This window comes from Anopheles bellator, chromosome 2 (assembly GCF_943735745.2).
Source record: "Anopheles bellator chromosome 2, idAnoBellAS_SP24_06.2, whole genome shotgun sequence".
In the NCBI taxonomy this organism is placed as follows: domain Eukaryota; kingdom Metazoa; phylum Arthropoda; class Insecta; order Diptera; family Culicidae; genus Anopheles; species Anopheles bellator.
The window spans coordinates 7,080,636-7,094,641 of NC_071286.1; the positions used below are offsets into that span (position 1 = coordinate 7,080,636).

Below are 14,006 nucleotides of genomic sequence, written 5' to 3' on the forward strand. Positions count from 1 at the left end.
TAGGACTCGTTCCCGTTTCGCCTAGGACCGTGCGACCATTACGGGTGGCGCGGTGCACACTTTCGGGAAACACTTCCTTGCGCCGAACCTAGCCCGAGTGCCTCATCGCCGCCTCGTGCCTAATACTGCAACACTTTGCACCATGAATGCCCACGCCACAACCGGACATCACCGACAGTTTGTGTATCGTAAACTCGGAACCTATTTTACGTGCGTTCGCTCGCTTCTCTTCTCCTTTCGCTCGAACGATGGCGACTGGTTGTCAGATGGGCTAACGCAGGTTTCGCCTTCGCCCGATTTGGTTCGCCGGAATCGGGGCGAAAGCCGCCGGGCCGATTTGAAACGAGCGTTGGCAGAAAAGTTCAAAGAAATGAAAATAATTACCGTACTGCCGACGCGCTTTCCCTTCTTAATTGTTTCTCATTTCGAAAAGAATGTGTCTCTTGTATGGTACATTCGGTACACACTACATTTTTATTTCGCTACAAACAAGCGGCAATGAGACGACAACTCATTTAACACCGTCCTAAAAATCATTAGTTTACTACATTAATACTTGGCGGTGGCGTGTCCGACACTTCGAAGCTAACTTGGCGCTCCTTGTCCGCCGCCTGATTCGAATTGCACCGCACAGCTGCCGTATCGGTTAGGTGAAAGGCGCCAGCATCGGGATGTACTATTTCACAGTGATTGCTCGATCACTCGTTCCTTGTATTTCTGGTGTTCATTAGACGTGAATGTCCACGTGTTGACGGTCGCCGTGTTGGATTTGCTGCAAAGGAAGATAACATTGTGTTCTGTTCTGTCCGTTGTTCGCTAAGAAACTGGATGAACGGCAAAACTTACCAATTTTCTTCCTTGAGCGAAAAGTCACTCTGCCGAACTTCTGCCGGAAGCATCCACTGTGCGAGTGGCGCAATGAGTTTTGGCTTAAAGTTGCGCATATCCTGCGATCCGGTTAGGTAGCTCACCGGGATGCCCACCAGGAACACGATTAGCGTGCCAACGGTCGAGTACCACACGAACGAGATGTTGTAGATCGAGAACTCGCCACTGCCCTGGGACGACGAGTGCGGCGGGAAATCGTCCGCCGTAACATTGAATCCGTACTCGTAGCAATTCTCAACACTGGTCGGCTTCGGCGGGTAGGCGAGTTGCTTGCTGCTGATAGCCATCTGGGCACCGGAGATAATCCACGATACGACAATGACGCTCGATGCCGATCCCCAGAGAGCACCGTGCTTGTTCGCCCACGGCCACAGCATACCGAGGCAGAATATGCCCATCACCGCTCCCTGTGTGACACTGGCGATCGTTACGACCATCTGCAGCAAATGGCCAAACTGCTCCACGATCAAACCCATCGCAATGCAGTACACACCGCTCACGAAAATTAGTAACTTCATGGTCATGTTGGCCGAGGCATCCGTGTGCTTGAACAGCTTGAACGGCTTAATGTAATCCTCGTAGATGAGACCTGCCAGGGAGTTTAGGTTGGCCGACATCGTGCTGCGAAGATACGTCTTAGTTGTTGCCATGTATGATTGGTGCAAACCACACCCAGCCATAGAACCTACCTCAAACCAGCGCTAAAGACACAGGAGATGAACACGCCCGGCATGCCTTTCAGATTGCCGACGACATCCTGCACGAAGAACGGCAGCAACTTGTCGGCCTTCTGCACCAATCCGACTTTGATGGGGTCACAGTCAAAGTACTTGGCAAACATTACGATTCCAGTGAAGCAGTTCAGCGACGTTATGATGATGAAACCGATGCAGAAGATCCACAGGGCGGACCGGGCGTGTTGCATGCTCGGTACGGCCACTATCCGCTGCACACAGCTCTGGCTGAGGCCTAGGTAGCCGGTCCACAGGAAAATATTTCCAATGCTGGCGGTCCAAAATGTCTGCCTTGTGGTCGTGTCGAGCGTCATACTGCGAAAGGATCGTCGTGGTGCGGTTAGGAGTCGGAGATCTTGCTTCCAGTTTCAAGATTAACTTACTCGAAAATTTCCATTCGATCACCAGCATCGGCACGGTCGAATACCGTGGACAGACCCCCAATCTTCACCACACCGATGATTACCACCAGGAAGCAGGACACAAACATGATCATTCCCTGTACCACGTCGGTCCACACCACAGCCTTGATGCCGCCGAGCATCGTGTAGAAAATGCACACCCCACACACGATCCCGTTGATCAGATGGATGTTGATGGAGCTGACTTGCGAGAATGCTAGCGCCGGTATGAAGATGAAGATTGGCAACACCAGATAGATGTTAAGGACGTACGTAAACGTGACGAACTGTTTCACCGCCGGGCTGAAGCGATCCTCCAGGTACTGGTAGCAGTTGGTGATCTGGTTACTGTAGAACACCGGCACGAAGATATAGTTGATGATCAGCGTGATGATCAGCATTGTCGGTGCAATAATCCAGTACTGCGCACCGTATGAGTACATTTCCGCCGGAACCGACATTATGGAAACCCCGGACAGCTGACTGTACGAAGGAGCAGGAGCAAAGGATAGCAATCAGTGTGTTGAAAAGATAGATGGAAAGCAAAATGCTCAGAATATTTAAAAATACGTTTGAAAATTAAAAAATCGCAAATGCATCATTGGGCAGTCCTGGCTCCGTTGAAAGGAAGGTTAATATTTTATACACATTTGCAGACATTTGTGTCACTCGTTTTCACGCGGAAATTGTACGTGGAAATTCTAAACCAACAACATTGGTGGTATTTATCGCGCTAAGATCATCTCTATGCCCAAACAATTGAGACACGTCTTGGCTCCATAACGTAATTCACTAACTTAAAGTACTCCAGATAGTGGCACGAAAATAGACATAGACACGTTGGGGGTCGCTATTTTTAGTGACTCATTGAACGCCTGCCCAATAATCCTAGCGTAATACACACTCGACCGTTACCGGACGCGACTTACCTGGCGATCAAAGATATCGCAATCGGGAACGTCTTCATCTTTCGTCCGCCCAGCAGGTACTCTTCGGTGGTTTGGTTTTTCTTCCGCTGGAAAACCCCAAAGTACACCCCGATGGCGGTGGAGACGGCAAGCATGAACGCAAACACCGTGTAGTCCTCCACCGAGAACTGACCCTGCGGGTTCTCCGAAATGGATTTCACCATTGTGGTGTCGTTCTGGTACGGCCGTTGTGCGTTGCGTTTTTACACTATCACTGTAACTCTGCCTCAACTGCTCCCAAGTCGTCCTGTCGTCCGTTCGATGGCTTCGCTCCGACTGAATGGCCGGACGCCACAATCCTTAAGGCACTGTTGTAGCTAGAGGTCCGGCTCCTGCTAGTCAGACCGATAACGATTCAAGTGTTGGGTACTATTCCTTCTTTTTTCGTTGTTGCTCGTTTCGCTCGCGTTCGCGTTCTTTCGCTTGCCTTCCGACACCCGGCAGGAAGCTCCGGAATAATCGTCACCGCAGTCGCCGGCCGGACCCGTGTCATAAGTGGCTCCGAAAGGTTCTACTGATAGCGCGGGATGGCACTTTCTAGTGGCCTGGCCGTCATTTACGATCACACTTAGGTGTGACCACTTGGGTTGTCTTGCCACCGTTAACAAGAAGCAAATGGACGGCACTTGATCATCCTCACGAGCTAAAGTGGTAGAAAAACGACAGGGATTCCGAAATTCCGGACGCCCTTACTTCTCGCCCTGGGCCGAAACTTCTCGTCTACCCGGCAATCGGCTACACGCGTTTCGAACGAGGTAAAGGAATGCCGAACAACGCTGACTGATCCTTTCGCGACACGTTGCGACAAGAAGCGAACGATAAGAGTGCACGGCAATCTGGATCTGACCGATAATCTTGCCTTGCCGGAATGCTTTATAACGGCAAAGTGATCGGATTGCAACTAGAGAGATGAACGCTTGCGCGTAGTCTGACTAATCACTCTTGTCCGCGCGCAACACTAATTGATGACAATTAAATCCCGTGCCGAAGGAGGACAATGTCCCTAGAGAAGGATCACTTCTTAAATGGTGTGCGGTGTGTTAGTGTTTCTTTCATCGACGCTTCGGTAAATTGCTCCGTCAGTCTGGGCGCCATGTGGGATTCTGGCGACCGATTCTTGGCGCCGATGTCTAGCCGTTTGGGGGGTCACAAAATTATTAATATACGTTTCAGCTCCGAATAAGCCTAATAAACACGGAACAGGATCCTTGCCAAACCGGGGTTCGATCCTAGCAGAATCGGGGTTCACCACGGCAGAACCGTGCCGGTCGATCACACAACACGTATTGCCGTTAACTAGGCACTCGGTTTTTCGTAGTACCTCGTTTTCGTAGGCTTTGCCCCTAGTGTGGTAGTGGTGTGGATGCAGTGCACCGGGATCCGGTTAACGGCTGCGGCTGGTTGGGCTGTGGCTAGAGGCTTGGGGTTTCGAAAAACGATTAAATGTAAATAGTCCCCAAGATGAGTCCCCGGGGAGGGATCGGTGAGTGCGTTATAACTGATAATTACTCCCGGGAGGACTTTCTGGGAAGGAACAGCCTAATGCGGACTAATTTATTGCAACTTGAAGCTTGAGGCTTTTGAATCGTTTCCAGACTATCACTTAAGATGGCGATAATCTATGATGAGCTACATCGTATCACTTGAAATTAGCGTTGCTTAGAATAAGACAGTTCTATGGCGAACTGGAAAAGAACAAAAGAAGCACCCTAATAAATCATACACGTGTTTATTAACCATAAAGTTTTGTAATCTGTTATCGACTTTCTATTGGTAAAACAAACTCTCACTAGCTTTATAACCTACTTGTTCCCTCTTACAATGTATAATATGAACCTATTCGCCGTTGGTTTGTCGTTTTTATGCACCAAACGAGTACCACGGGTACACTAGACGAGCCCGAACACGTTGTAATGGATATCATCGGTCGGGCAATCGTGCAACAACCCCGAGACTGAACATCGAGAAAAAGGATGGCGTAAAACAAAAGTGCAACCACCTTACAACCACCGGCAGAGAGCCGAGGCCCTCATTTCGGCCTATTGGTATGGCTTCGGGGTCCGCTCCGGCGAGGAGCCACAGGATCGTTGCCACACCAGGCTCAACTTCCCCGGTTTGGTTGAACTTTCTCAAGCAAGTATTTACAAAATGTGCACCGCAAAGTTTCCATTTGCGTAAACACACTCCGTCCTGATACATCAATCAAACGCCTCTCACCTAGCGCATTTTCGACAGCATTCTGTTTGGTCGTGGGTATCTTCAGGCATGTCAATCAGGGATCAACCGTTAATTATTCACTGGTTAGCGTTTTGCCAGTTCAATTTGGCGCAACATTTTACACGAGCTTGAACTTTGGAATTGCACACCCGGGAAGCTCATGATCTATTTGCTACCGTTTGGTGCTATCAATTGGCCCCGGTTTTTGATGCCATTTCCGTTCGGTTTGTGTACATTTGCGTTGAAGCTTGTTTGATTGCGCTTCATTGAAGTGAATGATCTTCAAGCTACGACCCCTCTAAATAGAATAATGTAAATTTGCTACACGGGGTCATCATGCGGTTCGTTTTCGGTAGCCACTCTCGATAATGACCCAGGAAGCTGGGTCATCCTATCTGCCTATCGCTTCGAATGAGATTGTCGCGCGATTGATGTCTTTTGCGGTTTGCTGGTTGCGCAACGTATAAATCGGTACCATAAATTTGTCATTTGACATTGTTTGAAATGTTTAGATGATAACATTTTGATTACTGTGATGTTCTTATACTGCTCAAAGACCATTCAATTTATGTCATTCACATCGAACAATAATTACGTGAGGACACAAAAAATAATCACAAGATGTCTTACTCAGAATCAATCCTGTGAATAATTGGATTGTTGCTCATCGTGTTTAACATTGTGATAAGAAGCTAGAGGCAAGGTACTTCCCTTGTCGTCGGCAAGTCTGACGTAGCTGTATTATCAACGGAATTCCGCAAGACATAGATGTGAAATAATCTGGTGGCCATTCTTGCGTATCGTTTCAAAACATATGGACAAATTTCACGGACAAACTAACGGGACTCTAATTGTTTGAAAACAAAAAACCCAAAAATAATTAGATTAAAAGAAAGCTGCAACACTTTCTCCTGTGTGAACGCCACAAAAACCTGCATAAACCTCACTTATGCAGTTCTTTCGCCAGAAGAACTATTTTTCCGGTTTAAGCGTGTAAGCGCGAAAGAAAACTAGTTCAACTGCAATAGTTGTTTATCGTCTTCCGATTTCAAAATATGTCATTTCGGAGTACTAGATTCACTGTGACAGCTGTCAGCGAGCACAGGCTCAAACTCGAACGGAGAGAAACTTTGCGCTCTTCGCTCTCTCCGCACCGTAAAGTGGTTGTCAAAGTGGTCCTCGCAGGAACTCAACGCAGACGCCGTTTTACCGTCGGGAGGGAATTAACTGTGCAGAACGGGTTGCGTGTGGAAGGCAGTGCACTTGTACCGTAGCTAGAAAGATAGCATAAATTTGGAACGGAAACTCGTTAGACCGCATACGTCGCCTCCGTCGTAGGCTTAAGAAAAACAATAGTAAGTAGCTGAACGGAGTTTTCCACAGTCGAAAAGGCCGATTGTGATCGATTTTTGCGTGTCCTCATTGGAGAGAAAGAGAGCGCGTACGGCGAGAGGTGCATCTCCGAGGACGCCGGAGCATGGAGCAGCCCAAACAAAAAGCCCCGCAGAGCGAAAGGGATGGCGAAGGAGAGCGCGTGCTCCCTTGGCCGCGGAGTTGCGTGTGAGTGCGTGCGCGTGCGTGCCTCGCCGCCGTGCGAGAACCGCTGGAAGCGAGTGCGCGAGTGTGCGTACGAGGGCCAGGGTGCGTGCCGAGGGTTTTGTTTTCTTCCAGCGTTGGGTGTTTTCGGTTCCGGGCAGCCAATGTGCAAGGTTCGATCGAAAGGAAATTTAACACGAAAACGTCAAACGTAATCCCTTTCAGGATGTTGTGTCACAACGGGTTGCAGTGCCTGCTGGCTCGATTGCGAAACCCTTTTGGCAGCAGCGCCCTACCGAGAACAAGTTCCTAGTTGTTGTTCTCCTGTGCTTTGTTTGCTAATTGTGATTCGTTCATCGTTCAAATCGTTACACATAGCGGGAACCTATTTTGTGCCACTGGAGCCAGCGTGGGTTGATATTTGTTCTCCGTCTACTGTAATGCTCTTCTTTCGCCATCCATTTACAGGGCAGTGAAAAGAAACATGTGAATTGTGGTGCACGGTAAGGGAAACCCAAAGCCTGAACCCCGACAAACCCGGTGCGTGAAGTGTGTGAAGCTTACCGTGAGCGCTGCATTGTTGCACCAAAAGTGCATCCAGCTGGGTCACTGTTGTGGTAGTATTGTAGCGTTAACCCAGTACCATCGCCAGTCCTCATTGCAGGCGCTTCTTCACCGCTGCGTTGGGCAACATACGCAATCACAAGAAAGGAGACGGCCGGATCGGGACTCGGGCATAATAAAACAATAGCTACGGCGCTACCGCGAAGTCGCCCGACTTTGGGTAAGTTGATTTGAATGCAAATTTGTGTAACACCTTAGCCAAAGGGGACGCTAAAATGGCAGCGGAAGCGGCCCCTTGCCCACAGCACAATGCGCTCATCTCGTCCACCTCAAAAGGGGTTGCGCGTCGTTTATGACGGCCCGGTTTTTTGCTCTACTCGCTGCGCCTCGCGTGCATTTTTGATGTGCTTCCGGAACCCTCTGCTCTGTATGCCGCTACGCCATGGGAGAGTCACAGAGGGTCGATAAGAAGCAAAACAAAAAATATGCGAAGATAAGGCCACACTGAGTTGAGGGGAGATGCATTCGATAACCGAACTCCTCGGTAGCCATCCTGCTTGTGTTTTCGAACAATTCGTCTATAAATGGGGTAAACAGTTTATAATCTACAATTTATTGGTAGTACTTTTTTACAATGTCATCAAACTACGCAAAATTGAGCCAAAGGCTTTGGGGTAAAAGATATTTCTTCAATTCGTTTCCAACACCGATTGGCAGCTTGGGAACCACTGGTCGGGAAGACCTCTTTTAAATTGAATGGAATGCCATGTCTGTCAATGGCCGGCTGACGTACAGAGTCCGGGGCACCGGATGCTGCTTTAATGCATTCAACGAACGATCACCATCCATCGAAGCGATTGATGGTTCTTCTGAGTCCAATTTGCACAAGAAGCCTACAGCTTGCTGTGCTTCCAATCGGTTGTGGCAAATTTAGTTGTGACTTCCATACGTCCGTTTGAACACCTTAGGATGCTGATCGCACCTATCAATGCTCCGCTGACGAATTGGAATAAAATTGGTCCGCTTGTCGGGTGAGAAATGGACACGTGTTTGCGAGTTGTTAACGACGACGCGCCGCTAACGAGCCATGCGGGTGCATTCGAACGGGCCGGATCTCGTTTGCATACAAATTTGACACCGGAAGTTTGCATATCCGCTGCGGGAGTGATGGCTCATCTTCCCCACCCTCCGATTTCAGTAGACGATGGGGCACGTTGCCAAAATGAAAGCAATCTTTTAGGCCCAAGGTTTGGGAATGGGACCACCCATCGGGGGGACAATGGAAGCGTCGCGAAGTAATGAAGTGATTTGCACATATAATGGTAACGCGGTCTGGCCGTGCCTTTGAATCGTACCCTACTTGTCGTCCTTTACGCTCATCGGCGGGTGTCTGTCTCGTACCGAGAAGAGCGGAATTCGCTCGCCCTGCGGAGAGGCTATCGCAAGCTTTCTCTCATATCCTTCCGGTTTCATTTCTCTCTCTCCCTCAAACACACACTTACACAAACAGCGAAGGAGCTCGCCGCGCCGTGGATTAAATCGTGCCGTCGCGCCGCCTATCCGCTGTCTAATGCTTTGTTTGTTCTCCTGGCATATCCTGGCGAGTGAAAAAGAAGGAAGCGAAACACGGGATTCTGTGTGTGTGTGTGTGTGTGGCCCTGACAGCAGAACCCTGGCCAAAAGTTTGGACGTCACCGCCGACGTGTTTGCAGTCATCGGCCACCGTCGGAGAAAGGTTGAAGTTCATCATCCCCTTCCCGAGAACCCAACACTTGCGGGTTTCGCAGTTCGATCGATTATTTTTCATCTTCAGCAAACACATTTTTATGCTACACCCGCCTGGGTCCGGTCATTAAAAGCTCGTGTCGTTCGCGCTCGTGTGTTGTGCTCCATCCGGTGGTCGAGAAGGAAGGAAGGACAAATTCCAGCGTGGTGCGCCCGCATCGAAAGTGAGTGTGCAAAACGTGCGTTGGAAGATTTGATGGTGCTTGAAAAAAAACGACGTTGCCCCAATGGGGTGTCAATTTGGCATGCTCAAGGTCTGCCGCGGGCGTCGGCCGATACTGGCGAACCCACACGCGGATTTAAACCGATTTCGCGGACGCCTATCGGGGCCCTGTGACAATACTAGGGCACGTGTCCTTGTTTTTGAACAGCGAAAGATCCATCATCCCTCGCAGACAGAGGATGGGATCGATTTTTTACGTTACTTCCTAGAACCCGCAGGTTGCGCCTTTCGATGCTCTTCATCTCTCGCGCTCTGCACTGCAGGCACGTCTGATGTCATCGGCTTCGGTGGCCGCACGGAGGCGCACCGTCGAAGGGTGTGCTCTCGAAGCAATGCCCGGATCGTAGGCGCTTACGACACCGACCGCATTCGAAGGACATCCTCTGTGGGCGTGGGTGTATCCGTTTTTTTAATTACCAAACATGCAAATTTAGAAACTGTTCCTGTCCGTCCCGGATTCAGGAACTTGTCAGGAGAATTGCTGCAACGTTAATAAATTTGACATTGATGATAGATTTTCGGCCGTTGGGCTCTAACGAAACAATATAACGAAGCAGGCGGTGTGGTGTTTAGTGCTTCGTGGCCGAGCGAATATTCTGCTCCGCCGTTTGGTTTGGTCCTTCGAAAGGGCCCGCGGCGCAAAGTGCCACTAATTGAACCTGTTTTCGTCCGGGTGGCGGCTGAGTGTGAATCAGCAGGGCGACCTTAGCCTCTAAAAGCAGGAGGAACTACGGGTCGCACCGAAGGTCTAAAAGCGGTCACACACGATGTTACGAAACTGGTGCGGTAAAAGGTTTTAGCCACGGGCCCCGCAGGTGTAAAATGTGCCCTCGTGCTTCGCAGGTTATGACCTGTTGTGGCCGCGAGCCGTACCAATGGGGCCCCTTGAATGTTGCTCCACAATTTTTCGGATGCGTTTTAGCCTCGTCCTCGCGTGTGCCGTTGCGCCCTTAATATTCAACCTACCGATGGTTGTAGCTACTTTTTGCCACCTTCACCGTCGGCCTACGAAAGCCATCGATCAACGCCATCGTCGCCTTGCATAATCTCGTTGAAGAAGTCAACCGTGTCATGGTTTCCGTTGCTTTTTGCGGCTGGAAAAACTGGGCGTAGTACGTCGTGGTACATGATGGTGCCATTTTTTTTGGCGACAAGAATTCTTCTAATCGAAGGCAGCGGCGACAGTATGGCATCATCTCATCGTTGCAGTAAAAGCCACGGAATGGTCGATTAGAACGTCGTCGTGGATCGCCAAAAACACTGGCCAAGCTCTAGTAACAAATGGGTCGATGTTGGAGTGAACGAATGCGTGACATGTTTTCGGTTGGTCACATTACGGCAGCCAAAAAATAAATAAATTAACGGCGATAAGTGAGCCTGTGGCATGATGATGAGATCATGGATTTTCGGGAAAAAATAAAAACATGCTCAAAACGTTCCCTTCTAATGAAGCGGAAACTTTCTCATCGTTCGCACGGCGGTGAAACTAGTGAATATTGCGTGGAATATGCAGCACATGTCGGCGTCATCCGGGCGTGTTCGAAAATAGCATTCGGACTTAAGATGAAATGCAAACATTGCAGCAAATAGGGCCGCCGTTCAATTTTATACGCTCATTGGTCACCAGGAGAGCTCGTGATGATGTGATGTTTTCAATGTGTAATCTTGGAGCTCATATTTTATTCGGGATTTTGATTCTCGGCTAGGTGATTTTTTTTTTCTCATAGATTGTACCGAAACATGGTGCGTGAATGGCATCAGTACAGTCAGTAAAAAATAATACGTCTTTTGGCTGCAATCAAAATTTCACCCAAAATGGTTTGTTTTATTCAACCAAACTTGGCCGATGGTGCTCCTTGAGCACAGCCCACCCTGTAAGGCGCACTTTGAACGAAGATATGATCGTGGGTAGTTAAAGATATTTTCGACACTTAATGGCGAGACATTAATGGCCTTCACTGTGCCCCTCTTCACTAGCAGCAGCAGCAGCAGCAAGCACGGGTTAAGATCGAAAGGAACTGATCGCGATACGAAGGAGCGATCGTTTTACGATGCAACCATCTACCAGCCCGGTCGGCCGGCCACTTCGCCACGGCGATAGTTGAGGTCCGTGGCCGCGAGCAAATTGGGTCATTTCGCCCGAGTGCGGGTAGGGCGATAAATGCACGCCCAGCGGCAACAACCGGCCCTGGACGACTCGGGTTCTAACGGCTTGGCGCATGAGGGCGCCAAGTGGTGGTGGTCTCGATATTAAGAAAGTGCTCTTCCGTCGGAACAAAGGAAGTAGAAGCTACCCGGACCTGGGCGGGCCTAAACTACACCCGGCTCATCCGGTGGCCGTCGTATGAAATGTGTCTTTCACACGTTCGAGAGGAACCGGGTGAACCACTTAAATTCGAAACATATTGCATTGCCTGGCGGGGCCAACACGGTTATTCTCAACCGCCTTCCTTTGGTGTGCAAACGAATTGAATCACATGATCTTCGGTGATCGCGGAAACCCGGTGTGTGTTTGTTTGCTTCTAGGACGCAATTACTAATATTGCGCAATCAATATTCTATTACTTTTTAACACAGTTCTATTCTCACAGTTCAAGTAAACGTTTTGAGGCAAAGAAAAGGCGCTAAGTTGTCGGCCGCTGCGCCCCATCGTGCCCTGGGAGGAGTTCGTTAATTTTCCTTAATAGATGGTTTATTTTTGACTCCTCGCTCCCCGTTTGCTTGTTTTCGATGGCCACTGCAGCGAGAAAGCCAAACACACGGACACCCAGCTGCGGCGAAGCATGCTCTCTCTGCGTCCATCATATCGGGTGACAGCCGGTCAGAAGAACGCTGGGTCCGTTTCGTAGGTCAAAAGATGGACCCCCAAACGGAGGCGCAAGTTTTGGACAATCTATAACATTTAATTGTGCACACTGAGGCCCGTGCGTTCCTGTAGCTGGCAAGTTAAAGGGTTAACCACACACAATGTGGCAGACCTCTCCGAGTCGTGGCTTCACAAATCATCCGGCCGCACCCGACCGCGGGGCTACTGCTGTCCGCACCGGCAGCATGTCCCCGCTCGGTTTTGGCCCCCCGCAGGGTGGGGTTATGTCTAAATTTATTTTCCAGCTGACGGGCGGACGACACAGTCCACAAATAAGCAACCGAAGCACGCGGCGTGGTTCCATCGCGCTGCTCTCAGCGCCATTAGCACATCTTCTGCTGCGTTGTCGAGAAGAAACCGTTGGCCGATACCGGCCCGCCGGGGGAATGGCTTTCAACGGGCGCGTTAATATTTTCTCTTTATGTTTCGCAATGGGTTGATTATTACCACCACCGGGGCACCAGGACCGGCCCAGTAACAATACCCGCCGCCAGCAGGCTATAGGGAGAACTGCGGCCATATGGCGGACGATTCTAGACTGCCGAATGGAAACTGGGTTAAGTATTAGCTATCGAAATGTTTTGATAAACGACCTTTCACAACACTGTAACAGAGCGGGAGTTGTCGGCCTTCGGTCTTTTCTTCGTCTTCTTCAAGACTTTAAGGAGGAGATTTGAATTATTCTAACGAAACGTTCGACGAACGTTCGATTAACCTCAACCACAACTACATTGCGCATGATAATCTTAGCGAATGTTCCGAATGCCTTTGTATACTGTTTTTCTCCCCATATCGATCTCGTTCATCGTAGCATATGAATCGATCATTAGTATTCCTGAGTTTTACTTCGAGGCCCGCGACTGCGTGCTACTCACGGAGCAGTACTCACCGACATTAATTGGCACGAAACGCAGAGTGTTTGAAATTCACAATCGACGTCAATCCGTTTAAATTCGCCCACCCGGCCGACAGTGCCAAAGTTTCCCGTCCCTCCCGTCCGTCCCTTTCCGGAACGGAAGGAAAAAGGGTCTCACAGAGTTCGACGTTTTGCGTCGTGTGTGCGCTTGTGTGTCATACTCAAAAGCGGCATGGTTTTAAACAAACCCCAAATCGCACCCACGAATGAGATCATCTTCGCCCATCCATTCTAAAGCGATTGCGGCAACCCCCAAATCCATTACTTTATTACATCGCCGCCGCCGCCGCCGCCAGCCGTGGGGCCGACCGGATCGGAGCGGAAAACTATGAACTATGGCTCGAGCAGTCAAGGGTGGTGGGTGGTTGAACGTGAAGGCAAAATATTCGAAGATCAATGCGGCCCGGCGGAGGAACGGCGGATATTGATCACCACCGGCGGCCCCTCCCGGTATTCGATTACGAGTGGATGGAATCTATTTTGAGTAGAGCATGAGCCGCGAACACATCAAGTAGCCGGCATGGTCCGCCGCCGTCGTCCTTAGCAATGCACGAACGCTAGTGGCAGCCCGTCACTGCCAACCCAGGGGCCAATCCGCAATTTCCTATGAGAAATACGATTACATCGATTCGGTTGGTTTGGCCCCGCGGTCGTCAATGGTGCTGCGCTCCCTGCATCGGGGCACCGCATCGCCGCCATCATCACCAACATCATCAAGGAGAGAAAACATAAATTTCGATCATGATGACGGCGGCAGCGGCGATGCTGCCCCGCAAGCGGTCACGCACCGCACGTGTTAGCTTTTGATGCGAATGAATGAAAATAACGAAAAAAAATGGAGTCTTGTGTGCTTTCCTTCGAGCGCTGTTTTGGTGACTTTTCTCCTTTTTCTTCTATTTTTAGACTGT

At 49.8% G+C, this 14,006-nt stretch overlaps 1 protein-coding gene across 1 annotated transcript; it reads right to left on the reverse strand.

Moving 5' to 3' along the window:
- Window positions 1-451: 451 nt before the first annotated feature.
- On the reverse strand, window positions 452-3,450 carry LOC131209279 (sodium-coupled monocarboxylate transporter 2-like). Its single transcript, XM_058202308.1, has 5 exons — window positions 2,953-3,450; window positions 2,006-2,506; window positions 1,578-1,937; window positions 847-1,509; window positions 452-772 (listed from the first exon to the last, which is right to left on the reverse strand). The coding sequence occupies exons 1-5, from the start codon at window positions 3,153-3,155 to the stop codon at window positions 682-684; spliced, it is 1,818 nt and encodes a 605-aa protein (XP_058058291.1). The 5' UTR covers window positions 3,156-3,450; the 3' UTR covers window positions 452-681.
- Window positions 3,451-14,006: the final 10,556 nt, after the last annotated feature.

Coding starts and splice junctions, on each gene's coding strand:
- LOC131209279 (XM_058202308.1), bottom strand. CDS start 3,155: ATGGTGAAATCCATTTCGGAGAACCCGCAGGGTCAGTTCTCGGTGGAG. Junction 2,507..2,952: donor GCGATATCTTTGATCGCCAG/GTAAGTCGCGTC, acceptor TCCTTCGTACAG/TCAGCTGTCCGGGGTTTCCA. Junction 1,938..2,005: donor GATCGAATGGAAATTTTCGA/GTAAGTTAATCT, acceptor ATCCTTTCGCAG/TATGACGCTCGACACGACCA.